The sequence below is a fragment of the Curcuma longa genome, chromosome 21 (genome assembly GCF_044706935.1).
Source record: "Curcuma longa cultivar G26 ecotype Majalengka, Jawa Barat chromosome 21, ITB_CL_G26_1.1, whole genome shotgun sequence".
NCBI classification, from domain to species: domain Eukaryota; kingdom Viridiplantae; phylum Streptophyta; class Magnoliopsida; order Zingiberales; family Zingiberaceae; genus Curcuma; species Curcuma longa.
The window spans coordinates 13,026,497-13,052,279 of record NC_133881.1 but is presented as its reverse complement, the minus strand read 5'-3'; the positions used below and the strand labels follow the sequence as shown (position 1 = coordinate 13,052,279).

Genomic DNA, 25,783 nt, shown 5'->3' with positions numbered 1-25,783 from the left:
AACCTCCTCCGATTCACACTTCGATCTGATCTCCATAGCTATCCACCTCATCATCAATTATTCCTCATATCAATCGCGTATTCGCGTGGCTTCAACACCTCAAAAGAAGAAATCTAAGAAACACAAACGCAAAGTTAGATACAAAGTAATTGGATTGAATTGTATTGTATTGATGTGAGGGGTGTGTTTGCCTTCCCATGAACAATTATTAGTATGCAAAAGGTTATGCAGTCTAGAGTTAGAGCTGTCAATTTAAATTGGATCCGTTAAATAATTTAAATAGATTAAATTATAATTTTATTAATCTGTTTTAAGATGGTTTAGGTCGAATGATCTGTTTAGGTCTGCGATCTGTGTGGATGGGTCTACGGCGGACTTAGTTTGATTTATAAATTGAGAAAACTTATTTTTTAAAATTTAAATTAAAATAAAAAATTTAATAGACTAGTGGGGTTGACCATCTAAACTATAATCCAAATTTAAAAAATTTAAAACACATTTAAATTATAATTCAAATTTTAAAAATTTAATATTTTTTACACTCTTTATTTTTTAATAGATCTGTTCATCTCAACCCGTCAAGTTGATAGATCGATCCGTCTAACTCCATCATATGATAAGTTTCTGATAGATTGAATCGCCCAATTGACCGCATTTGACCGCTCTAACTTGGTCCTAATCAACTCTGATATTGCTATCGTTCTTACATAAATTGATTGTACATTGTAATTATCTATTTCATAAGAAATGGACGTATGGTTCTTTTCAGATTTGTTCATAATTACGTGTCTCTCTTGTAGTTTAGAGGGGGAAAAAAATCATTTTTTTAAAATTTAAATTTGATGTCTATCGATACACATCTTCAATTTAAAATTTTCTAGAATTGTTGTCTGTTTTTTTTTTGTTTGTCATGCTAGATCCCTCCAAAACCTTGCAATTATTTTGTGATTCTTACCAATTGAGCAAATCCATATATAATCTAAACATTATTAAATAATTATTGTTGTGCTTAAATGTGTGAGTTGGTTAGTTGAATTAGTTATTTTTTTTTATTTTTTTGTTCTGGGTCCTTTTCTTCTTTTAGTAAAGTAGGCTCCAAAGAGTTCTTCAAAGGTTAGCATTCATTAACAATTCAATCTATAAGAGCCAATCAAAGTTGATAGATGGCCCTTCAATAATTCAAAGTCCATTTCAATTGGTCTTTTAAATTCTTCACAATTTCCACTTTGACTTTGCCAAAAAGGAGCCTCCAATCATAAAGCTTAGTGATTGAGCACATGGATAGAGTAAATGATATAGTTAATTTTTTTATCTATGATTAAGTTGATTATTATAGGATAGATTTGCTGCAGTAGATAAAGATTAAATTTCGATGAAATTGAAATAATACTATCTTCGTAGTGGTTAACTGTAACTTTTTGATCTATTTCCTCGTAGATAATCGTAAGACCGATCATGCGGAATTGCTAGAGTAGTAAATTTCATTTTTTACTGCAATGATATTTAATTATAAAAAGGATTAAGAAATCTTTTTTAGTAGTTTATATATAAAGAGTCTCAATATAATTAATTATACTTGTTAATATGAATGGAAAAACTGCCCACGCTACCGTAAATTAAATAACACCAACTACAGGGGTGTTTCGTAATAGAAGCTTTTTAAATGTGGCTCTGCCTCTTCTCCCCCGAACGCTGGTACTGAACTCGTGGCCACAACCGCTGCTGCTCTCCGCTCTGCTTCCCCGACGTCGGAGACCGGCGGCGACGATCTAGAATCGCCTATCTTTTGGATTCCACACCTGCGCTTCTTCCTTTAGCTAGAGGCGTGATTTTAGAGGAGAACTCGAGCAAGCGAGGAAAGTTTAGATTTTTTTTTAGGCGCACGCTCGTGGAGGGGGCAAAGAAGGGGGGAAATGGAACCCAAGTGGCGGAGCGCTCAGTTGCTGCCGGCAGTTCTGGTCGCTCTGGCGTCTTTCGTGGCTGTCTCCGCAGAGCGTCGACTGCGGTCGGAGGGGGCGGTGGCCGAGGTTGTTGAAGCGGAGGAGGTCGGGCTGTCCGATTACGTGCTCAGGGTGGTCGACTTCCTGTGGCGGCCCGATGAGTCTTCCTACCAGCACGTCTGGCCGGTAACTTTGATTTTTAGCTTATATTCTTGCTCTTTCTGTTTTCTAGTGGTCGATCTCGTGAGAAAATTGTCTCTTTTTCCCCCCGTTGGTTTCCTCTCAAAGGCTATGAAATTTGGGTGGCAAATCGTGGTCGGAACCATCATCGGGTTCTTGGGCTCAGCATTTGGGAGCGTCGGAGGCGTCGGTGGTGGTGGAATATATGTTCCCATGCTCACTCTCATCATTGGATTCGACGCCAAATCTTCCACTGCCATATCAAAATGTGAGAGACTATGTTCTGTTTGCGTTATTGAGTTTAGAACCCACTCTCATCATCCCAATTTGTGCTATCACTACCAGTAAATGATGTTTTCTGAAAGCTTAACAAGGGAAACTTAACTTATTTGTTTGCTTTTTTGGCCATTAATTACGTACTTAAAGTGGATAATTTACGTTGCAAATACTATTCTACCTTACTAAGTTCATTGATTAATGCTTATTCTTCTTGTCTGTGTTCACAATTCTTTGGATAGGTATGATCATGGGTGCAGCAGGATCAACAGTTTGGTACAACCTTAAGCTCAGGCATCCAACTCTAGACATTCCGATCGTTGACTATGATTTGGCTTTGCTTTTCCAACCAATGCTCATGCTGGGGATTAGTATTGGAGTGTCTTTCAATGTCATCTTTGCAGATTGGATGGTCACTGTCCTTCTAATTATCCTCTTCATAGGTAATTATGCCATTCTACTTCCTTGCAGTTTTGCGTTTGCTGCTTCAGACTGTTTGCAGAAGCTTATGTTGTATGGCTTCTCTTGATAGGCACATCAACCAAAGCTTTTTTGAAAGGGGTCGAGACATGGAAGACAGAGACAATTATGAAGAGGGTGAGCAGCGTTCTTAGTTTATCTTAGAACAGGATTTTGCTTCTATCTCTATTGAATCACAGTTTGCCTTGCATATTTTCTTCGAAATCTAGGAGGCAAAAAAGCGTATAGAGTCCAATGGTAAGCTGACAAGCCTTCCTTTTTTCTCCCCCGACATGGCACATGGCCAACTGTTGCCTAAATTGCTGTTCTACATCACATAGGGAGTGAAGAAACAGAATACAAAGCTCTCCCTTCTGGTCCTGGGAATTCAAATACGAAAGAGGAGAAGGTGCAGGCTCCAGTGTTGGAAAATGTTCACTGGAAGGAGCTTGGTCTTCTTTGCTTCGTATGGGTAGCTTTCCTTGTCCTGCAAATTTTGAAGGTGAACCATTCTGTTCTGAAGCATTCACCGGGTCCATTATCTTTCAATTAAATCACTCACAGTTGCTTGAATTCTTGTACCTCCAGCAAAATTATACGTCAACATGTTCTCTTTGGTATTGGATATTGAACTTTCTTCAGGTAATCCATTAATTGTTCTTCTTAAGCAGAAATGCTAACCTTTGATTAGATTTATATGTATGTGAATAATGCAAAAAACTTGTTCAGGTTCCTGTATCACTGGGAGTTGCAGGATACGAGGCTATTAGCTTACACAAGGGGAAGAGAGTAATATCATCAAAGGGGGATGAAGAAATAGGTTTTACAGTTTTGCAGCTCGTTTCCTACTGCTTGGTTGGTGTCCTTGCAGGAGTAGTGGGAGGGCTTCTTGGCCTTGGAGGAGGCTTCATTTTGGGCCCTGTATTCTTGGAACTTGGCATTCCTCCCCAGGTAAGCTCCATCAACGATTCTAGGAATTTGATCATTTCTGGATTAAATTGTCTGAATTACTGAAGAACAGGTTGATCTTTCCCCAGGTCTCAAGCGCCACTGCAACTTTTGCAATGACCTTTTCTTCATCTATGTCCGTCGTTGAATACTACCTTTTGAAGCGGTTCCCAGTCCCGTATGGTAACTTCTAACAGTACGTTCAACATTTTCATCTCGTTCGTTCTGTTGTGTGAATCAGTGCTTCGTGGCCATTACAATTGGGCAGCATTGTATTTCGTGGCGGTCGCACTAGTTGCTGCAATCATCGGCCAACACATAGTGAGGAAGATCATTGAAATACTGGGGAGAGCTTCTCTCATTATCTTCATTCTTTCCTTTACGATCTTCGTCAGCGCTGTTTCTCTCGGTCAGTGGCCATCTTCACATAATCAGCATTCTCAGGCATGCGTTGTCTTCCATTTTTCTGATCTCCTGGTGCTAAAATTATGCATGTATCCTAATGCTTGACAGGAGGGGTGGGTATTTCCAACATGATTTACAAAATTGAGCATCACGAGTACATGGGATTTGAAGATCTCTGCAAATATGAAGTGTAGATGAGGACGGAGACATTTAGTTGGTAGCTCTGCCATGGTAGCGTCCATGCAATTATCTTAAACGATTGTCTTGTTTGTTGGAATTACTAAAAGTTTTTCTTTTTTGCAGTACGTCGTTAGATTCGTGTGGTTGTGGACTGATAAGGACTACCAGTCGATTATTAACAAGAAATGTAGTCACAGAATGTTATCCAATTCCAATCGATTGATTCCATCAATCAAATGCTATCAGTTCGACTATAACATTTGATTGATGGAATCAATCGATTGTTATAAGATCTCAGTCGACTGATGTGTCTGAACTTGCAAACAGAATAGTATTTGGATTTGATTGGAGCATTCGATTGATATGACTGTTGCTCATAAGGTTGGACATAGAATGTTATCAGTTCGGTTGTAGCATTCGATTGATTTCATCAGTTGACTGCTATCAAGTCTTGATCTACTAATGTGCTTGAAATTGTGAACAAAATGATATCAAACTCAATTAGAGCATTCAACTACTTGTATTAGTCGACTGCTATAAGGTCCCAATCGATTAATGTTTGAGAAGTTCTGAATAAAATACTATCAAAATTGATTAGAGCATTCAACTGATTACTATCAGTTGACTATTATGAAGTACCAGTCAACTGTTGCTTGATGGCTCATGCACAGAAGCTTTTTGATTGGATTGACAAACATAGATGATGATGACATTATATCCCATGATTCATCATATGATTTTATTTCTATGTATCACTTTTGCTTTCACGATACCTATTATCAAAGTTCTGTATCTTTAAAAGAATATACATGAATGCAAACAAGTAGCTCGTAGAACGAGCTTTATTATAGATTGATCAACAATTATTGAGTCACAATACAAATCTGAAGAGGATCATCATAAGACACACATACACTTCAATGCAACAGATTGATGAATTCTATCACAACGTCGACAGCATTTTGAGCAGCCAGCGAACCGAAAACAGCAGCTTCATTGGATTGAGAGGAGCCACCACCCGCGAGGTCTGATAGCGCTCTGAAGGCGATGAAAGGCACCTGTTCCTGTCGGCAAACGAGCGCGACAGCAGCGCTCTCCATGTCTATCGGAGTAACATCAAACTTAGCCCTCAAGAACTGCCTGTATCCTGCATTGTCAACAAATGTGTTGGCACTGCAACCATTCTCCACCCTCACCACTTTCGCCCTCCTGCTCAGGCATGTGCCGTTGATGCACTGCGGCAGCTTCAAGCCCTGTCAAGAATAAGTATTTCCAAGTCGTGAATTAGCTAGCTCACAAGATAACCAAGTTTTTCAGCCTCATAGTCATCGATCGCCACTATCACCTCTAGATTCCTGGAGAGTGTGTAGTAGTTCTTGCTGACAGAAACCCAGAAGGCATGCTGTCTGACTTCTGGAATTCCATCCACTGGAAAAATCTCTTCAGGTTGGTACCAAACGCTGTTCAGTAAGTTTCCTTCTTTGATTACATCGTAATCTGAAAAATTGAGATACCCAATTCTTCTTGTGTAGTCACCAGCGGCCTCCAGAGCCAGTTCATCATTAGGTCCAGCTCCATATCGCTGTCAAGGTTATGAAAACAGCACAGAAGCTTAATTCAATGGCTGCTGCATAAGGAACTTTCCTAGAAATCAGTAATAGTTGAATCATTTGAAGTCTATATATGTTTACGTCAAGCTATTAATCACTTCGTTTGAATTGTCTATTGCATGTCAGTTTCAGTGACTAGTCTTCAGCCTTGACTTTGTCGACTCAAGAGTATTTTTTTTATATATTGATTTCTTGTTCGATAGATCACCTGCCAATTCCAAAGGCCTGTGTGAGCCCATCGACGAGGAATTGCTACGTCTCCTATTTGGAGATCAGAGTTTGCATTCCCAGCAATTCCAAAATGCACAACTCCTTTCACATCGAAGAGAGTCAGAAGCAACTGGGTGCTTAAACCAGCATTAAGCTGCAATTGGATTGAAAGAATGTGATTATTCACAGTTAAGTATTGTATAATTAACTCTTCATTTTCATTATAATTGGATATTATACCATGCTCAAGCCTGTCATCACCACAATAACCTTCTCTTTTCCCACTGTTCCAAATCGAAATCTCTTTCCTTCATTCATATGAACCCAACAACATCAATTTAATACATGTTAGAGTTTAATATCACTTTTAGCAGTAGAAACCAAATTTGTGAAGCTTTACTATGCATGCTAATGGCAAACCCTATCAAAATTTTCAATCATGTTCTTGGGGATGTAGCTGAATAAACAATTCAAAGAAGAATTAATGAATCAAGAGAAAAGTATGCACCTGCAAGATCCAAGAAAGGGAGACGTGAACTGTTGACAAAGTTGGAGGACTGGAGAAGAGGATTCAGCTCGAAGGAGTTTGGGACTACAAGCCCCAAGTATGGCCCTTCCCTGTTCACTCTTCTAATTGTTCTCCAAGCCTTCTTCGTTATACTCCCACCACTGGCTCTCGCACTCCATGAGCACGCCATGGCTGTCAAAACAAGCAGCACAAGGATCCTCCTCTTCTCCATCGATTCCATCCTCATGGACTCTCTTTCTCTATGAGCTAGCTCGTTCGTTATAAGAAGATGCAAGGCTTGATTTGGACGTTAAATAAAGCAAAGAAGGAGAAAGAGGAGAAAATTCTGACCGGCCTTAAATTTTGACTCCGAGCTTTGGTTCACGATAATTTTATTAGAATCCGGATTGCACAAGACAAAGCACGACAAGTAAGAAAAAGAACTTTGCAAGTTTTCTTCGAAGAAGAGATTAATTTTCTTAATTGTTGCACAGAGGGATAAAACTCCTATTTTATAAGAAATTAATTAGATTGTTACTTAGCCGTTGTCGACCAGCCAAAGAACAGTTGTATTACAATCAAATAATAGCAAGTAATCAATCAAACAATGGTTAATATGGCAGTTAATTAATGGTTGATTTGGGCACCAGTTAGTGATTGATAAACTAATCAAATAAGGGTTGACTTTAAAACTAAGGCTGGTTAAATAATGATAGATTTCTAGAGGGATAATGATAGATTTCCTAACATAGTTGAATATGCATGCTTTTATTGTCGAAAATATAAGTTAAATGTTTTAGTTTTTTTTCTCCAAACTAAAGTTCATTAATCTAGAGAAATGTTAGAACTTTCATATCTATAAATATCAAATTTTATTTTCTTCCTCTCTAACATAGAAGTTGAAACAAAATAAAAAATAAAATTTTATATTCAATGCAGTGTTGGATTTAATTTTTTTATTGGGGGTTTATATATTATTTTGTAACACATAATTTTATGTCGTTAAGGACAAACTCATTATGTGATCTAATTAATATTAATTATGAATTTATATTATTGGATGTGAATTTATAGGTGTAGAATCTATTAAACTATATTTTTTTATCAATGATCGACTGATTATAAAATCGAACTTATTGTAGATATAGGGGTTAGATCCATCGTCATTTGATTGAATTTTATTTCTACTATTCATTTGATGTTAACTATATTTTATTTATGATTTTTTGTTGCATTCATATGGTTTATTAGAATGGTCTTAGCAACATGTATTTGTTCACTGAGGTGCTGTGCGATTCAAGTCTTAGCAACATGTATTTGTTGGCTGAGGTGCTGTTGAGGCAGTATGCTCTTATCAATCTATAGTGGTACCGTGCCTCTAAAAAATCCCTTAGGGGGTTTTCTGATATGGAGCCGTTTCGGCGGTGGGGCCGGTCACTATAAAAAGTTTACCCGCTACAGTTTTTTGTTGAAGTGCCTTATCCCAAGTGGTAAGCATGGAGACGTGTGTTGCTTGAGGTTTCAAATTCGAATCATCGTAGCAACATGTATTTGTTGGCTGAGGTGCTGTTGAGGTAGTATGCTGTTATCAACCTAGTGGTACCGTGTCTCCAAAATATGAGGCCATGGCGGTGGGGCCGGTTACTATAAAAAGTTTATCCACTACAGTTTAGTCCCCGGGGCTATGGTGTCGTGGTAGACATCCAGGTTGTCACCCAGGCACCCGCGGTTCGATCCCCAGCTACGGTGTATTTATAAGAATTTTCTTCTAAATGGAGATCACAATCAAAGGATGCTGGGCATCTGGGTTGGCCGCTGCGTGCGCTTCCCGATTTACCCTGATGGCCGGTGGGAAGCTTCGGTGGGACCGGATCGATCACCCCCAGGGATTGAGTCAATGCGACTAACTGGGATTATCATTTTTATTAGAATGGTGTTATGAATGATTCCTCGGAACCGAGGTGTTTTATACCATTCCAAAGATCTAGTAAATAATATTCCTTGCTTTGTGATGTCGTTGTTGGACGTTATAACGGCAAAAGAATGGACCGGAACAATGTATTGTTAGGATTACTCAGAGATAATTCCTTTTAACCAATTACAGTTTCTTGATTTACTTCTTTACAGATTGTCATAGGACTGATCGTATGAAGCCATTGAAATGATAGATTTTATTTTTTATCGAAGAGATAATTCCTCTTAATTAAATTTATTACCTAGGCAGTCGCTCGCGGCCTCTTCTCCAACAGCGGCAGGCTGCCGACAGAGGTTATTCTCCAGCTACTGGCGATGGGAAAGAACAAGGGTATTGTCAGTCGATGGTGAAGTCTGTGGTGCGTCGGAAAGGAGGAAAACAAACTGCAATAAAGGGCAAACTGTTTGAGGTTGTCGGTGATGATTGCTATCGACTACTCATGAGCAACGTTGTCGGTGATGATTGCTATCTACTACTCATGAGCATAGCGACTTCGGGTTTGGCATGCGTGAAGGCACACAGTGTTAAATCGAAATCTTAGATTTTAATTAAAATTATATATTAATAAATTAAACCAATTTCAGACTTAAATAGATAATTTAATTAAAGTCTAATTAAATTATCTCCTAAAAATATTATATAAAATTTGTTTAAATTCAGAAAAATTCTAAATAAATTATATATATATATATATATATATATATATATATATATATAATTCACATTGCGATTGTGATCATTTCGTAAGATGGTATATTATTCTTGTGAACCATAGTATTAGGTGGTAAAAAAGGATCTTATAACGATTAAAAGAAGTAAATCAAGATAACTCAACTACCTTTTTTAAGTAGGAAGAATTTTATTCTTTTAAAAAATAGTTTTTGATAATTTAATTCTTACTTTCATATAATAATTTATTATTTTTTATAAATTTTATTAAATCATTTTTGAGACATAATTGAATTGATTATGACAAAGTAAAGTTATAGAATAGATAAAAATTTGAATCTGGACGAAGTTAAAATAATTATTTTTTTTATCCTAATTAATTATAATTTTTTAATTTATTTATTTTATATATGATTATAAAATCGACCAACAATGATGGATTCCCTTACAGAAATTAATTCCATTGTGCCATGGGAACATTATTGCCCTCTTCCGTCACGTCAGGAATTGGACCGGGAAAGAGGAATTGGGCCGGGAAGCCCGCCCCTCTTCACCGGGCCGGTGAGAGGAGCTAGGGTTTGCTTTTGCGACTCCGGTCGTCGTCCTCCGCGTCGGTTGTGTTCAGGAAACGGAAGCGGGTTAGGGCTTGAGCGCTAGCCTCCATGTCTACCGGGCGTACGAAAGGTTCGAATCGGGTCAAGGCGGTGGGGCAGCTCAACCAGGGGGATCTCGTTCTCGCTAAGGTGAAAGGATACCCTGCTTGGCCTGCGAAGGTTAGTTCCCATTTGCAATATTCTTGATTCTATACTCTAAAAAGATGGGATTTTGATCCTTCCTTCCTGACTTTGGGAGTCTGCTGTTATCTGTTCTCAAGCTCTTTATGATCTGTTGGGAGAAGCTCACTTTGTGATATGCGGGCTATTAAGATTTTGACTAATCTCCAGATCTCCCAGGAAATACTTTGTTCGATTTTTTAGGACCACTGAAATGTAAGTTTCTTATTTGTTTTGATTTTTTGCCCCCATCAGTTTGATTTGTTCCGTATTCTTCCTGATAACTGAGTTTGCTTGTGGTGCTAAAAGAATTCCGAATTTGGTTGCTTTTAAAACTATGTGCAAATCCATAAAACTATGTGGCTGCTTTTAAAATTCTAGAGCACCAAAGACTGTGATGAGGTCTTGCGAGGGGGATCTTACATTGCGATTGGATGCCCCTTGTACCTCAAAGCGTCGTCGATGGAGTTTTCCTTTCAACGGGAGGAGCTCCAGCACTTGCTGATCTGGATACAAATCTCTAACTTGGCTCTCTGAGTGTTGGACGATGCGAGCATTGAACAAATTGGCCTCACAATTTGGTCGGCTGCTATACACGGATCAAATGACAAGGCAACGCGGAAGGATATATCAACTTCGCACGAGTTCTTGTGGAGGTTGACATCACCTACGAACCAGCGAACATTCTTCCCATCACATTGCATGGAGGGCTAGAGGTGGAACTTCCATTCCATTTTGAATCTAAATTTAAATTTTGTTTACATTGTCAGCATATGAGACACTACAAAGAGCAATGCGAAGCCAATATTCAGCTGGACACAATGTGACATTATTGAACTGGTCCTGCAGCTGGCCATGCCGGTGTCTGATCTTGATCTCAACCATACTGAATGCACTGATGGGGTTGTACAAGTGATACCATCTGAGTAAGTTTCGGGGACTCAACAGACAGTTACCTTCTCATAGATGATCATGGGATCGATCGTGTCAGGCCGCTGGGGTGGCAGATTCTACCTTTTTGCAGAAGAAGAGGGGACTCAACTGACAGAATTTTATATCACCATCCATCAAGCTATGAAGACGGTTAGAGGGCTCAAGCTTATGAAGATCGGATCATGGAACATTCGTAACCTTAATAAAGACCTCAAGTAGAAGGGGATGGAATCTTCTCTCTGTCCCTAACTATTTACTAGCTACTATCTATGTAATAAATCATCTTCCAACTCCTATTCTCAAACAATCTCACCATTTGATTGAATGTCTTCATAATTAATGTTTCTCCTCATACAACCATCTTCATGTCTAGCAATACCTATTTGTTCTGTTACACAATAAACTCATCGCCAAAAATTGCAATGGCAAAGATGGCTGGATGTCGAAAATGAAGGCTGTAGATACTTCATGGAGATCTTAAAGACATTCATGAAGGCTAATAAGAGTGCATTTTAAATTACGTAGAGATATATGGAAATTTCATCCTTGTATTCAACTCCTATTTACTGGAAAGGACAGAACACTTTGACATCAATCGTCTCTTTATTCAGTCTAGCTCGATCGGTATCGAGAAAACCAATTTAATTACGATATTTCTCCTCTAAAGAACAAGCTAGCTGCAAACCTTCTCACTAAGTTAACAGCAATGCAGTTTAGGGGTCTGATCACTGATTTGGTGGAGCATATATATTCCTTTTCATTCTTTAATTTCCTTACCAATTCTAGCTTTCCATTTGTGTATAAATACCATGTAAATCTTTAGAAATAAAAAAAATCAATCATGTTTTCTTCCATTAACCTCTCATAATTAATATCCTTTGGTCATTGTTTTGAGATTTTTCATTTATTACTATTTTTCCACACTACAGTTTCTCATTAATTTGGATTGAATCTATACATTAGTGACTTTTATCATGTTGTAGGGATATATACCTCACGGTTAAGACTTGGAGCAGTAAAATCCAAGATTCAAAGAGAAAGCACTGTTAAACCAACAAAAACATACATGAAATTGAACATGGAGCAAAGCTGCAAGCTAGCAGACAAATCGATCGATCGAAAATCTGCTAAACAAAACAAAATATGGGCAATGCTTTAGATTTGCGCAGAAGGTAGCAGCGGACGTGTGGTAGCTACCACAAAGCTCACTTTTTCTTTTATGTCCATGCAATGATGAGCACGCGCTCCAGATTTTGCGTGGTTCAAGAGCTGTAAAGCTGAGGAGAAGCATGGGGGCATTGGCTTGTCACCGCACACGACATTGATCGATCGATCACTAGCTAGCTAGCTAGAAGAATCGCATCCTCCTAGGCAATCAATTGATAAAGAAATTATATATATATGTTTAGCTAACTAGTAATCCGTACCTTGAGGCAATGCATGCTAATCTCGTTGTTTGTAACAGGGGAGGGAGGGAGGAGAAACGCATACGCATGCATGATGCATGCATGGCGTGGAGAAACAGACAAGGGAGTGGAGACAGTGGATTGGAATAATGTTGTGTGAGAAGAAGGGAATGATGGCAGAGTCAACGTCGTCTTTCACCTCCTCGTTGCTCTCGACCAGCAGATTGGCAGGCACGCGGAGCCCCACCACCGGCCGCGCGGATTCCTCCCCTTTCTTAGAGAAAAAAACATAAACAATCACTGGTTAATTAGAGAAGCTCTCACGAGAGGGAGGTGATGAAAGGAAGCAGAAAGTAGAGGAGAAGGTGCAGGAAAGAGATCGAGGTTCAAAAGTTGTTTATTTGGGATCATTACAAAAGAAGGATGGAACTTTTAATCTGTCTAATACTTTCTTTTGCTTTTATATGAGAAGAAAGATGGATGGTAATTAAGAAAACTAACTACCATTTATCATAGAAATAGACAGAAGGCAGAATACGCTGTAACATGTGGTGAAAGGAAGGAATATCTGCATGGCAGGATGAAGACAAGCAAGAGGAAGTGAAACTTCCAAGAAAATGAGTTAGAGAAAGAGATTAATTAATTATTTGTATACATATGAAAGAACAGTATGTGGCACTTGCTGAGGACAGAGGACAAACTACTTGGGGAACCGAAGTACTCGTGATAATTTACCTTTTTTCTGCCTAAACAAAGCACACAGATGGTGCAGTGTTTTGCGATTCTTCAAACTTAAACAAATTTAAGGACCATCCGAGTTTCTGTCCTACTTTATGATAAAGCAAAAGCATGGGCTACAGGAAAGGAGAAAAAAATTAATAATTAAGAGAAATAATCTTGCTAAATAAAACACATCCACTTTATGAACACTGAGGTATTCGTCTTCACTTGGCTATGCTTTCTTCTCCTAACCTTATCTCCATGGCGAAAGGTGGAGCAAACAGAAGCTTGTAGGGGTAGTTATAGCTTCAATCATGTACATATACTGGTACAGTCACAAGGGAAGTAATCAAGGTTGTAGAGATGAATAGAGGATTGCTTCATATCAAAGTAGTCCTCCATTGCAAATGATGAGGGGAAGTCGTAGCTTTTGGAGCATGAACGCTATGATGAGCCCACCTGCCGAGCAAAACTATTGCCTTCTACCTTACCAAGATCCTCCACTCTCATGGAGCCAATTGTTGCTGTAATTAACTCTCTAGATCTAGCTCTTGTTATTTATTTATTTATTTTTATGGAAATACTAAAGATTAATGTGCATGACATCTAGCGATTGTTGCAGGGGAGAATCATATGCTAGCGAAGAAGAGAAGCATGATACTGAACTTATAGAGGGTTGTTGGGAAGAACAAATTGGAAACGCTGGCACAGGTGCATATATGGCAGCTGCAGGGAGTGGGTGCATGATCCAGAGCCCTGCAGGGAGTAGCGAAGTGATCCAATCATCTAAATGTTCATGGAGCCATCAAGTTTTGCCACCTTCTATCTCCACTTTGAGCAACAACCTGTTGGAGTTCTCAAACAACAAGTCTCAGCACAACAGCACCAAGCCAGCTGATAGCTCATCTGAGGTAGGAATAAAATCAGTAAGAAGATTAATTATATATATGCATTAAAATTTTTAGAAAAATCAATGAAATAGGTTATGTAATGTGAGTTTAGTTTGCTATGATAAATTGGAGAAAATTTTCAAACGATTGTGGAAAACTTTCCTAATAGTTCGGACTTCTCCTTTCTCAAGTGCAACAGCACTGCAACTGGTGGAGCTCTCAAGAAGGCCAGGGTTCAAGGCTCCTTCACAGCTCAATCCACGTTGAAGGTTCACTTCTATAAACATCCATGGCTGATATCATATAATTATGAACTTATAACTATGCAGATTAGTAACTTCAGTACTGGAAAACAATTTAGTACTCAAGTAAGAAGCAGCTTTTGTTAATTAGCTGCACACGAAAATTAAGCTGATATCTTCTTTACTCTTAGGTGAGGAAGGAAAAATTAGGAGATAGAATAACTGCACTTCATCAGATTGTTTCCCCTTTTGGGAAGGTACTGAATACATTCCTATGTATTTTGCATCTACCCTCATTGTTCATGAAATTTAAGCTCATTCCATCTCTTATTTTCATATCTTTTGTTGATTTTGATGAGCTTTACAGACTGATACAGCCTCTGTGTTGTTAGAAGCAATTGGCTACATAAGATTCTTGCAAAGTCAAATTGAGGTAGCTTAACTAGTCCCCTGTGTCTACTGTTTGAACAAAGAATCCATTTCTCTCATCAAGAGATATTTATTCTCTTCTCACCATACTTTGTTTTATTTCTAGGCTCTGACCTCACCGTACTTGAGCAGTGCTTCAGGAAACATGAAGCAACAACCTCCCACTGTGAGTATGCCTTGTTAAATTTTCGATGATCATGAACAGATATTAACTACCAGTACCCTCAAAGTTTGATCCATCGAAGTACATAGGTATTATGAAATTTGTTGCATTTTCATTGCACCAGGAAAGCAGAATTGAGGAAGAGAAGGATCTGACGAGTAGGGGACTTTGCCTTATTCCACTCCCTTTCATCTCGCACGCAGGAAGAGAGTTTGGTGGAAACTATTGGGGAAGCTTCTGATTTACAGATACATGAGTGACAGGTTCTGAGCATTGTTGAAGCTTCTGCAGTTGATGTGCATGCATAAGATCATTAGCAGCCACTCTGAATAAAGATTGATTGCTCCTGATAGTATGCATCAAGTTGGGCTTAGGATACAGAAACTTCAACCCTGCTAAGAACCACCAAGCTGATCAGCTAGGCATGATGCATTGATCCCCATGGAGTTGTGCTCATTTAATCCCTCTTGATTTGAGAACGTTAATATTGCATATGAAATTTCGTGTGATCTGAATTTGATTAATTAATGCCCAGTGTGATTTCAGTTCAGTTTGCTATAATTAAGGTGAAAATAGTGGTCTTTGGGGTGCCTAAAGTAATTGACTGCTTCTTTCTTTTAGTTCAGGAATGGATTTTAAAAATGATAAATCCCAGGAATGGATTTTAAGAGCTAGCTAAGGTTGCAATTAAGCAAATTCTGACTTAGGATTATCGCAGTCAATATCACAGTACGTATATTGATTATTGCAATGGAATTGCCATTTTCTTATTTGTAATGTTATATCAAACTAAAATAGCAATAAAAAATAATTAAACTACTAATTTAATTTGTTGTATCTTTGTGGATTTGAGATGTATGTATAAGGTGGCACACTCTATATTTCATCCACATAATACAATCTCCCATAATAATGTGAAGGTGTTCGTGCTTGGGCAAGGGTCGAATCTCAACGAAGTCGAAATAATGCTCTCCTTCGTATTGGTCAACTGCAACTTTCCGATTTATCTCCTCACATATGGTTGTAGGACCGACCATGTGAGGCTGCTGGGATGACGGATTCTGCCTTTTACTGAAATCAAAGTGTTCATGCCTGTCATAGTTAGAGAGGAGGTTGATTAGTCATCATCATTACAAAGTTTTAATTAATTAATAATTATTCAATGGTTAAAAAATAATTATTGTTCAATGATTAATTTTTTTTATTTATATTTATATTTATATTTTTATTAAAGATGGATGAAAAAATTTCTTTTATAAATTTTTTAAATTCTTCAAACATGGAAGAAAATGGATCTATCCAAAATATTGATATTCATCCAAATGTCCAATATTCTCATTTTCCTCTCATACACAATACCTTCTAAAATTTTAAAATATTTTATATATTCCATAATATCCTTCAAATTTCTCAAATTTTTAATATTTTCAAAATTCTTCAACGAATCTTAGTAACTTCGTCATAGCTCCGTTTGGTATGTATCCATCCCAAGATCAATCGACCATGATTGACCAATTTGGGATGTCATCTCTATCGTACGTATTTTCTCATCTTCAACCATCAGTTATACCTTCGAACGAATCAATAAGAAAATTTTTGTAAGATTGAATCGATCATCTAAAAAAAATATTAGATCATCCACTAGAATTCATTTGCGCTTCTTGATTGTAAGAGATGATTACATATATTATATATAAAAAAAACATTGACCCATAACTTTTAAAATTTACGATACCTCATGATCAAAGAGCTTTTGATTCACAAAACACTTTAAAAAAAAGTCTCAAAGTTAAAGCTCTCAACTATCATAGTTGTAAAAAAAAAAATAAATATATATATATATATATTTGTAATTACTATTATATTTCATTTTGTATTAATTCGTCGTGTTTTCTTATAATGGTAGATCGGCCGACTCTTCCACCACTCCCCGGCCCCCCGTTTTGAAAGGTGAGTGACGCTAGGGTTTATTCCGACGCCCATGGACGCTCCGAGGAAGAGGAAATCCCGAGAAGACGAGGTCCATGACGAGGCGGAGGCGATCAAGAGGCAGCGGATGCCAGATGGCTTGGACGAGGAAGGAGACGGCGGCTCTCTCCCGGGCCTCGCCGTTTATACGGGCATCGACGACGAGGAGGTCACGGGGAGGAGAGAGCAGTCGAGTGGCCGGGATAATGGAGGATATGAGCCGGGGAACGTTCGCGTGGAGACTAACGAGAATGGAGGTGATCTAGTGGCATGGGATGGAGGAGACAACGAAGAGGAAGAGGGGGAGGACCAGAAGGACGGTAGCCGGTTTATGGAACCGGTGAGACGTCAGCGCCAGGTGGAGCGTCGGAGGGACTGCCCCTATCTCGATACCGTCAATCGTCAGGTTCTTCTGTTGCTTGTTACGTAGAATCTAAGTTCGTTCTAGATTAATATATGGCAACCCCTAGAATTCTGCACGCACACCTACTGTATTTCGGGACTTTTTTTCTATGTTTATAGAAATTACAGAACTTTTTGCTCAAAATTGACTAGATAAAAATCTGAAAACAGATTATGAATTTTGAGTTCAGCTGGAGGAAATTGGATTAGCCTTCTAGGCTTGAGTATGGATCATTTTGTTTTCTGTTGTGCCTTACTCTTCAAGTTTATGATGGAAGGCCAGTCAGATACACTATGAAATTTTAATTAGTTTGTAAAAATTAGCTATATAAAGCCTGACTTCTTGAGTTCACAATCAACTGGAGATATAGATTCGATGAACTTTCTTCCTTCAGTGCACTAGTAAGTTTTCAGCAATAATTCATACTAGTAAGGAGATGGTTGACTATTGACATAATTTTCACTAATCCATAAGGCCATGAGTGATTATTGGGTGATCCAATATGCTAATTTCTATCTGTTGCTTGAGTAAAATCATGTATGCCATGCCAATGCTCTTGGACTGACATTCTTCCCCAATAAGGGAAATGACCATTAACATGTTAGGCTCAATTCTTTAACATCATTGTGCAAGCCATGTGTATCCAATAATTTGGGTTTGGCAATATAAATTTTGTTCTTCCGTTGAGCTTGATACAAAGCTATATTAGTAGTAATATTGAAATCAATTAAATATTTTTCTATCACTAATGTTGTCTTTGTTCTCTTTTTGCCCCTTGCACTTTCCACTCTAATTGATACTAATTCTTCAGATTATGAAACTTACTGGTCACCTTTGCACATGCCGGTACCATCTTAACTTGTTTTCCCAAACTTTATATTCTATTGAAACTACACATAATCACTCTCTAGTTTCTAATAGTAGGATTATGTATTTTATACTTTTTAGTAACTTCGCACATTCATTTTAGCATATTCCTATATCTTTTACATTAACTTTTTGTGTCACTTCCTAAGCTCAAACTCTCAGATTTGTTTACTCAACAATCACAGAAAGCCCCTCATCATTTTAAACTCATTCTTTATCCTGGTAATTGTATTTTCATTTAATATCTTCTTGTTGAATAAAATATTTACATATCTAAAGCTCTCGCTTACATAAATTTTATGTCAATACATCTTAGTTACCCACTTAGTTCTTTTCTTATAAACAAATTAAATTGATCCTTTAGTTTCTAAAAAAAAATTCTCCACAATTTAAGTTTTAAATTTAGTCTTTTTAAACTGATAACTAAAAATGTTGATCTCAAATATGATGGGTGAGATCATCGAGTAGTAATGTAAAAAGATTGGCTTAGAAGTGACTCCTAATGTACACTCTGAATAGCCATAACACTAGTAAACACATTATTATATTTATCTTCTATCAATCATTATAGTTACGAACAAAATAAGTTGTTAGATTCCATTGCTGGATCAAAATGCTTAAATTCTAACCAATTTTAGTCACCAATCAAGTTTATATAAATCCTCTTCATTAGCAAACCACCTCCTTTTCAAGACCAGAGGATCTAAATTACCGAGGAATAAGATGCTAGGTTAAAGAAACAATATCTGTGATATTTGTGATGAGATTTTGGTTTATGTTATATATCTTTTGTTTTTTCACTGTTGAAAAGTTCTACTGGCCAAAACCACCAAGATGTGGATAAAGAAGCATCGAACCATCAGCTTTTTTTTTTGACATTTTGTTTTAATTAGACTTACTAATAGAGTTTGCATAATTGGAGAAGAGAGGAACGAGAAAATAAAAACAAAAGTAGTCATCAAATGAAAGGACAACGATATCAGGCAATTAAGTTGGGTCCAAATTTACTAACAATGGTTGGATCAAATAGGAGAGAAGAGAAAGGAATTGTGGAGATTCCATTTGTTGATTGCACTCTTCTAACGTTTGTTATCTAATTATTGCAGGTTTTGGACTTTGACTTTGAGAAGTTTTGTTCCATTTCTCTCTCAAACTTAAATGTATATGCATGCCTGGTTTGTGGAAAGTACTACCAAGGACGAGGCTTGAACTCTTATGCATATACACACAGTCTTGAAGCAGGTCACCATGTATACATTAATCTTCAAACAGAAAAAGTTTACTGCCTTCCTGATGGATACGAAATTGATGATCCATCACTAGATGATATCCGGCATGTTTTAAACCCAAGGTAATGTTGTATTATATGCAGTTCTTCTACTCTTCCTTGGATGTGAGTTGTAACAATACGAAATACATTTACATACTTAATCTTTATTAATTTATTTTTGACCGAGTATTATCTACATGCTTCATCTTCCGGTATCACTGGAGTAAGTAGTTACTGTACATTTTCCATATAGTGTAAGTTGGAACTAGTACACCCAATGTAGAAGTATACAAGACTAACTAATGAAAGAAGACTATTTTTTCTTTGTCCATGTTCCTTATAGGTAGAGCTTTTTCTTTCTTTTGTTTTCTGTGAATTTATGGGCTTTTCTTGGTTTTATGATTACTGAAAATAACAGTTTGTAATGTGAGATCAAAGTTTCTAGGCACATGGCACATACTCTATGGCTTATGATATAGTTAGAAGAAAAGACAACTTGAACTGGCCACTATGACAAAGTAGTAGTCATAATTGTAGCTAAGTTTTTTATTATAGGTAAATTGGCAATTCATACAATTTTTCTGTGATATCCAATAGGTTTTTTTAGAACATAAAAAGAGATTTCAGAGGAAATAGGCAGCTTTATTTTTCTGACGAAAAGTAGCTAGAACGTTGGCTCCAAAAAGGCTGAGCTGGACAATGTACTATTGGTCAATAATTGTTATTGACTGTTCAGTTAGTTAATTTCATAGAGGAACACTGTTTATATAACCAAAGCATCAAAGTTCACTAATTTGTTTGATACTTTGATAACTTGGTATAGTTTTAGTCAATTGTCTTTTTTATTCAGACAACATGGAAGTGTTTTTATTCGGGCTAACTTCGTACAATTTTTGCAATTCAGGTTTTCTAGAGAACAAGTTCTGCACCTGGATGAAAACAGACAGTGGTCAAGAGCACTGGATGGTTCCAACTATCTACCTGGAATGGTATGTTCAACTTGCATATATGCGCAATGGCTTACACAAGCTTTTCACGAAATATGTTTTTAAGTATGTCATAACAATTAGTTTTTCTGCTAGTCACTTGATACCTTCCAGTTGAATGGAATAAATAAATTCAAGAGTTTATAACAGAGTTTATCATTAAATAAATGTCTAGCTTCTATGTGTCTGCAAGGGTGTTCTGGGGTTTTATAATCTTGATTGACTATGACTATTCATTCTCTTTTTCAGAATCCTTACATTTGCTGTTGTGAACTTGTCAATTTTTTGCCTTGTTATTAGGTGGGTCTCAACAATATCAAGGAGACTGATTTTGTTAATGTCACAATTCAGTCTTTGATGAGAGTGACTCCCCTGAGGAACTTTTTCCTAATCCCCGAAAACTATCAACACAACAAATCTCCACTCATTCATCGATTCGGAGAACTTACACGAAAAATTTGGCATGCAAGGAACTTTAAGGGACAGGTCAGTTCCTAAGGACTTCTGTTTCTTTATGCTAATACTTTGTTTGGAGGAACGATCCATATTGATCTTTCCTTTTCAGGTCAGCCCCCATGAATTTCTACAGGCTGTTATGAAGGCTAGTAACAAGCGATTCCAAATAGGTGTCCAATCAGATCCTGTTGAATTTATGTCCTGGTTGTTGAATACACTGCATACACAACTTAGACCCTCGAAGAAAAAGGATCGAAGCATTATTTATGACTGTTTCCAGGTATTTCCCTACAGGTTATGGCTATTCATCTGTATGTTTCACGCCTGTTTTTATTGTTGGTTACTTTGCTATGCAGGGTGAATTGGAGGTTGTAAAAGACATGCCAAAGAAATCTATTGCTGATAAACTAGATAATGAAGATGAACAGAATAAAAAAGGTTTTACAGAGGGTGGATTACTAGATGACAATATTGTTAGGGAAACATCTAAAGTTTCGTTCCTAATGCTTGGCCTTGATCTGCCACCACCTCCCCTGTTTAAGGATGCAATGGAGAAGAACATTATTCCTCAGGTATCAATCCTGTGTGCCTATATATGTATGAGAATCTTTTATATTCCTATTCAATGATCGCCTATTATAGGTAATGGGTTACAGATCTTCAATCTTTCAAACCTACCTCAGTCTCGAAGTGTACATTTTGAATTTTTCATAGTTCCCTTTCTTTTCATTCTTGAAGAATTATTGTTTGGAGAAAATTATCTAATGGAATACTATACTAATTAGCACTATGGGTCTTTGTTTACCGGCAAAATATGTGCAGGGAAGTAATTGTAGAAATGCTGCAAGTAGCATTTTTTCTGCAGCTGATTATCTGCATACATTTTTGCTAGTTGCATGTGTAACAGTAATAAGCAGCAAGTTATCCCACATGATTTTAATAAGTGCCCTGCTGAGCTTCCTTTCCCTTGAACGTTTTATCCAAATGATGAGGAATCCATATGATGCAAACCTATTCAAGATTTTATACAAGACCGAATGATCTTTATGGTGCAAAACTATTCAGCTCTAGACTTTTCCTATATCTAGTGTTTCATTTAATGTTGGACTTCGTCAATGAGTGAAGTTCTTTATCCCCACCGACTCTTTTTCCTTTTCCAAAAATATATATATTTTTCTATTGTTAGTTGTAAGGCCTATATAAAGGAGTAGATAAAGGTGTAGATAGTACTGGCAGGGTTATGTTCATAATATTGATAGTCTATTTCTCCTTTTATTCTTGGTTCTCTTCTCTTCTTTATGTTCTCTACCCTTCCTCTTTTCTTGGGTCAGTTTCGATACTGAACTATTGTTGAACAATTTCTAGTTGATAGTGAGAGTGGCCTACATGTGATACACAGTTACTATAGTGACAATATATCACAGATCAGACTACTACCATATTTTAATTTGGGTTAGGTATCCTCTGATTACTATTCCAGGATGGTTTGTTCAACTAGTTGTACTTACATAAGTTTAATTAATTAGCATGTGGATCTGAAGTTTTCACTATTTAGTTACTGTAAGCATTTCGTATATCAATACATTGGCAGTTCCGGAAGTGGAAGACCACTGGTTCTGAAATGGCTAGGCTGGTTAATAAAGGAAAACTAATCTGGCATTTGCTTTTTGTAGGTTCCTCTGTTCAATATATTGAAGAAGTTTGATGGTGAGACTATCACAGAGGTTGTCCGGCCTTGTATAGCTAGGATGAGATATCGGGTCATCCGACTGCCAAAATATTTGATTCTTCACATGCGTCGATTTACAAAAAATAACTTCTTCATAGAAAAGAATCCTACACTTGGTATACTAAATTCCTTCAATTTGAAGTATTATTTTCCTGTAGCTGTATCTGATTGCGGATAATTTTTGTTCAGTTAACTTCCCTGTGAAGAATCTTGAGTTGAAGGATTACATTCCATTACCCCTGCCAAAGGACAAGAAGAAGTTGCGGTCAAAATATGATCTTATAGGGAACATAGTTCACGATGGGAAGCCTGGAGAGGGATATTATCGAGTGTTTGTGCAGCGTAAATCAGAAGAGCTCTGGTACCTTGGTTTTGAAAGTTTAGTTTGTTATCGTGTTTGTTATTTACCTTCTGGCTTGCTGAGTATTATTTCTTTCAGGTACGAGATGCAGGATCTCCACGTCACTGAAACTCTTCCTCAAATGGTTGCTCTATCGGAGGCCTATATGCAAATATATGAGCAGCAAGAATGATCGCAGGATAATTTCCTCACTTTAACCTTGGCCTTTTACATTTGGAAGATGTGGAAACTATGAATTGTGTGGTCAAGGTGCCTCTTTTTTGCGGGGCCTAATATCATGGCTGAAGTTATTTTTAAGTTCATTTTTGTGCTTACAGTATCAAATGCTGGTCATGTAATTAAGAGTATTCTCGATCATCGGCAAGAAAAGTGGGTCCTTTATGATGTTGATTCTTGGGATTTTTGTCATGAAGCTGGTTGTAGACTTGTAGTCACAACAGTTTGTCGAGGACCCTGAATCATCCATTTATGCTTCAGAAGTAGAAGGTAAACATCTACGTGTCACATTTTTGCATCGAAATATGAATGACTTGGCCCTAATCTGGTTGCTCTCAGGTACTGATCTAACACAAGGACGGTCAAGCCTGTGATCAATAGGAACTCCACAATTTGATTTTAGAGCCTGTGATCTCAATGAGCTGAAAGAACAAATTGAAGTGTTGCTCTGGATTAGGTTTAGATTGCGGCACTGATTCATTGAGGAGCTCAGAGATCTCAAGGAACTGAAAACTAAAAGGATTTCAAGATATGAAGAACCTAAAAAATACAATACAGGCTTCGGTTCTTTTACTAAGCTTGGTGATGATCCACGAGTTTGATAGCCCCATTGATATCCATCAAATACACTAACTTAATGGAATTGTTAAACTATCAAATTATATCTAACTACTACGGAGGGACCAAATGTCCTAACATAAATGATCCATTATGCAAGGAAAAGGAGTTTTATTGTTAGCTAAAGGGTAATCTTGCTCATATTGAATAGCGGAGGCACCAGGAAACTAGTTTGTGACTGAGGGAGACGAGAATTAGTTTGCGATTGAGAGAGACAGACGACAAGAATTGATGCTCAACTTATTGCACAAAGGATGCATTGGTTGCTCTAGCCAAGAAGAAAGTGAGCAAAAAAATTTACTTGCATGCGTGTAGAAGAGCTTCAATGAGAAGTAGGTGAAGCTTGGTTTGGTCTAAGATCATAGGAGAAGAGGCTTCCAACAACATAAACATTGACAGTGACGCGTAGCTAGTGATATGACAAAATTTGAAGGGGAATAAACAAGAATCTGTTGGTGTATTTATACAGTGATTACATGATTTTATAAGAGTGATAATGTAGCGAAAAAGAAAGTGCATAAAAGAAATATATATGATGGTGATACTAACTCTTGAAGAAATAACAAGGAATCAGAAAATAGTTGTGCTAATTGATTGAGCAAGAATATGAGTGAGAAAACCTCCTTTAATACATTTTGTTTCACTTTTCTTCTAAAAAAAAATGGAATCCGTCATCCTAATGGTTCCACACGATCGGTCTCATGATCATTTGTGAAGAGATAAATCAAGAAATTACAATTGGTCACGACGGAGGAGGGTATTGTTCGACTTTGTTGAAATTCAAATCCTTGTCCTCTTCTACAATTCTGTTCTGTCGTAACCAACTCAGCTATGTCCCGGAAGTTTGTTTCACTTTTCCTTTCAAATTAAAGATGTTGCAAGCAGTTATGTTTGCATTCTGTATGATATATAATTGGGCATCTTATCCTAAATGTCCATAGATTTCAGATCATCATATCTATGACCCAAGTTGATCTGCAAAAAACTAGGGCACATCCACCGATCAAATATCCAAATTATCTGCATATATTCAAATGTTCAAATTTTTTAACATATTCCTGTAAGTGATAATTCCAATGAGCAATATTTGTTCATTGAACAACAGAGTCTACATTATTAAATAGATCTATTAGAATTCAACTATTTCTAGTCCACCAAAAGTAAAGCAATATATATATCTATATATGCTGTGCAGCCATTCCAACGAGCATGAAGAATGGCGTGTGAAGTATAATAATCGCACAACGTAAGGAATCATAACAGAGAGGGTGTGGCTGATGGGAAAAGACGCATGTGGGAGGTGTCATGATTCAGCCTCGCACTTTACATTCTCACAAAGCTGCAGCCTGCGCCTCCATCGGAAAGCTCCATCCTCACTTCTCGGGATCCTACAAAGTAAGCAACCCACGCCATTTTCTTTAGTTTATACGCAATGCAACACCTAAAAGACCACAGCATTTAAAGGCAGAGTTGAGGTTGAGGTTCCAACAAAGTAACCACATGCAGCTTCGCAACAAAGAAGATGATGAGGAGCGATGGCAATGATGGCGTGTGGTGTCTTCGCTTAACAAATTCTTCAGAGAGGCAGACTTCCTGTTCCTCGTTGGTGTATTTGCATCTCCATTCGAGGAGATAAATTTGAAATCTGCTCCCGGTGAAAATAATGTAGCATCGAGGAAATAGTGTTCATCACTGTCACCTCAGCTTTTGCTCAGCGTTGAATCGATCACATTATTATTATTATATTAAATTCAGTGATCACTTCCAGTCTCTCTCACTATTTATTCTATTTGTTTTTCTATTCTTAAATTTTGCAAGGGCATGAATTTTCTAAGCAGGAACAGAACAAATAATAATTTCGTTTGGTTTCCTACTTGATCCTTCAAGTCTCTACCTTGAAGGAGAGTTTATCTGTCAATCATCAATAAGTGAAACTGAAGTGACCTCATGAGTCCACCCACCATTTCGCATGCAATTGGAAATTAAAATGTGG

General features: G+C 37.4%; 4 protein-coding genes across 4 annotated transcripts; 3 read left to right on the top strand and 1 right to left on the bottom strand.

Annotated features, from left to right (window-relative positions):
• The first annotated feature begins 1,705 nt into the window (after positions 1–1,705).
• On the top strand, positions 1,706–4,847 carry LOC141814407 (sulfite exporter TauE/SafE family protein 3-like). The gene is made up of 12 exons (XM_074702369.1): positions 1,706–2,126; positions 2,229–2,388; positions 2,639–2,839; positions 2,929–2,993; positions 3,086–3,113; positions 3,197–3,357; positions 3,444–3,497; positions 3,585–3,806; positions 3,893–3,986; positions 4,072–4,212; positions 4,317–4,439; positions 4,512–4,847. Exons 1-11 carry the CDS (start codon positions 1,914–1,916, stop codon positions 4,400–4,402), a joined length of 1,425 nt encoding a protein of 474 aa, XP_074558470.1. The 5' UTR covers positions 1,706–1,913; the 3' UTR covers positions 4,403–4,439; positions 4,512–4,847.
• A 351-nt stretch (positions 4,848–5,198) lies between these two features.
• Positions 5,199–7,009, bottom strand: LOC141814856 (bark storage protein A). Its single transcript, XM_074702808.1, has 5 exons — positions 6,717–7,009; positions 6,449–6,516; positions 6,207–6,362; positions 5,734–5,970; positions 5,199–5,641 (listed from the first exon to the last, which is right to left on the bottom strand). Exons 1-5 carry the CDS (start codon positions 6,961–6,963, stop codon positions 5,306–5,308), a joined length of 1,044 nt encoding a protein of 347 aa, XP_074558909.1. The 5' UTR covers positions 6,964–7,009; the 3' UTR covers positions 5,199–5,305.
• Positions 7,010–13,434: 6,425 nt separating this feature from the next.
• On the top strand, positions 13,435–15,477 carry LOC141815467 (transcription factor bHLH68-like). Its single transcript, XM_074703412.1, has 7 exons — positions 13,435–13,718; positions 13,803–14,103; positions 14,274–14,351; positions 14,516–14,581; positions 14,692–14,757; positions 14,860–14,919; positions 15,041–15,477. The coding sequence occupies exons 1-7, from the start codon at positions 13,600–13,602 to the stop codon at positions 15,155–15,157; spliced, it is 807 nt and encodes a 268-aa protein (XP_074559513.1). The 5' UTR covers positions 13,435–13,599; the 3' UTR covers positions 15,158–15,477.
• Positions 15,478–16,856: 1,379 nt separating this feature from the next.
• LOC141814757 (uncharacterized) lies at positions 16,857–23,346 on the top strand. The gene is made up of 9 exons (XM_074702702.1): positions 16,857–17,290; positions 19,261–19,505; positions 20,329–20,413; positions 20,711–20,896; positions 20,976–21,146; positions 21,223–21,438; positions 22,540–22,711; positions 22,785–22,960; positions 23,039–23,346. Exons 1-9 carry the CDS (start codon positions 16,898–16,900, stop codon positions 23,126–23,128), a joined length of 1,734 nt encoding a protein of 577 aa, XP_074558803.1. The 5' UTR covers positions 16,857–16,897; the 3' UTR covers positions 23,129–23,346.
• The last annotated feature ends 2,437 nt before the right edge of the window (positions 23,347–25,783 follow it).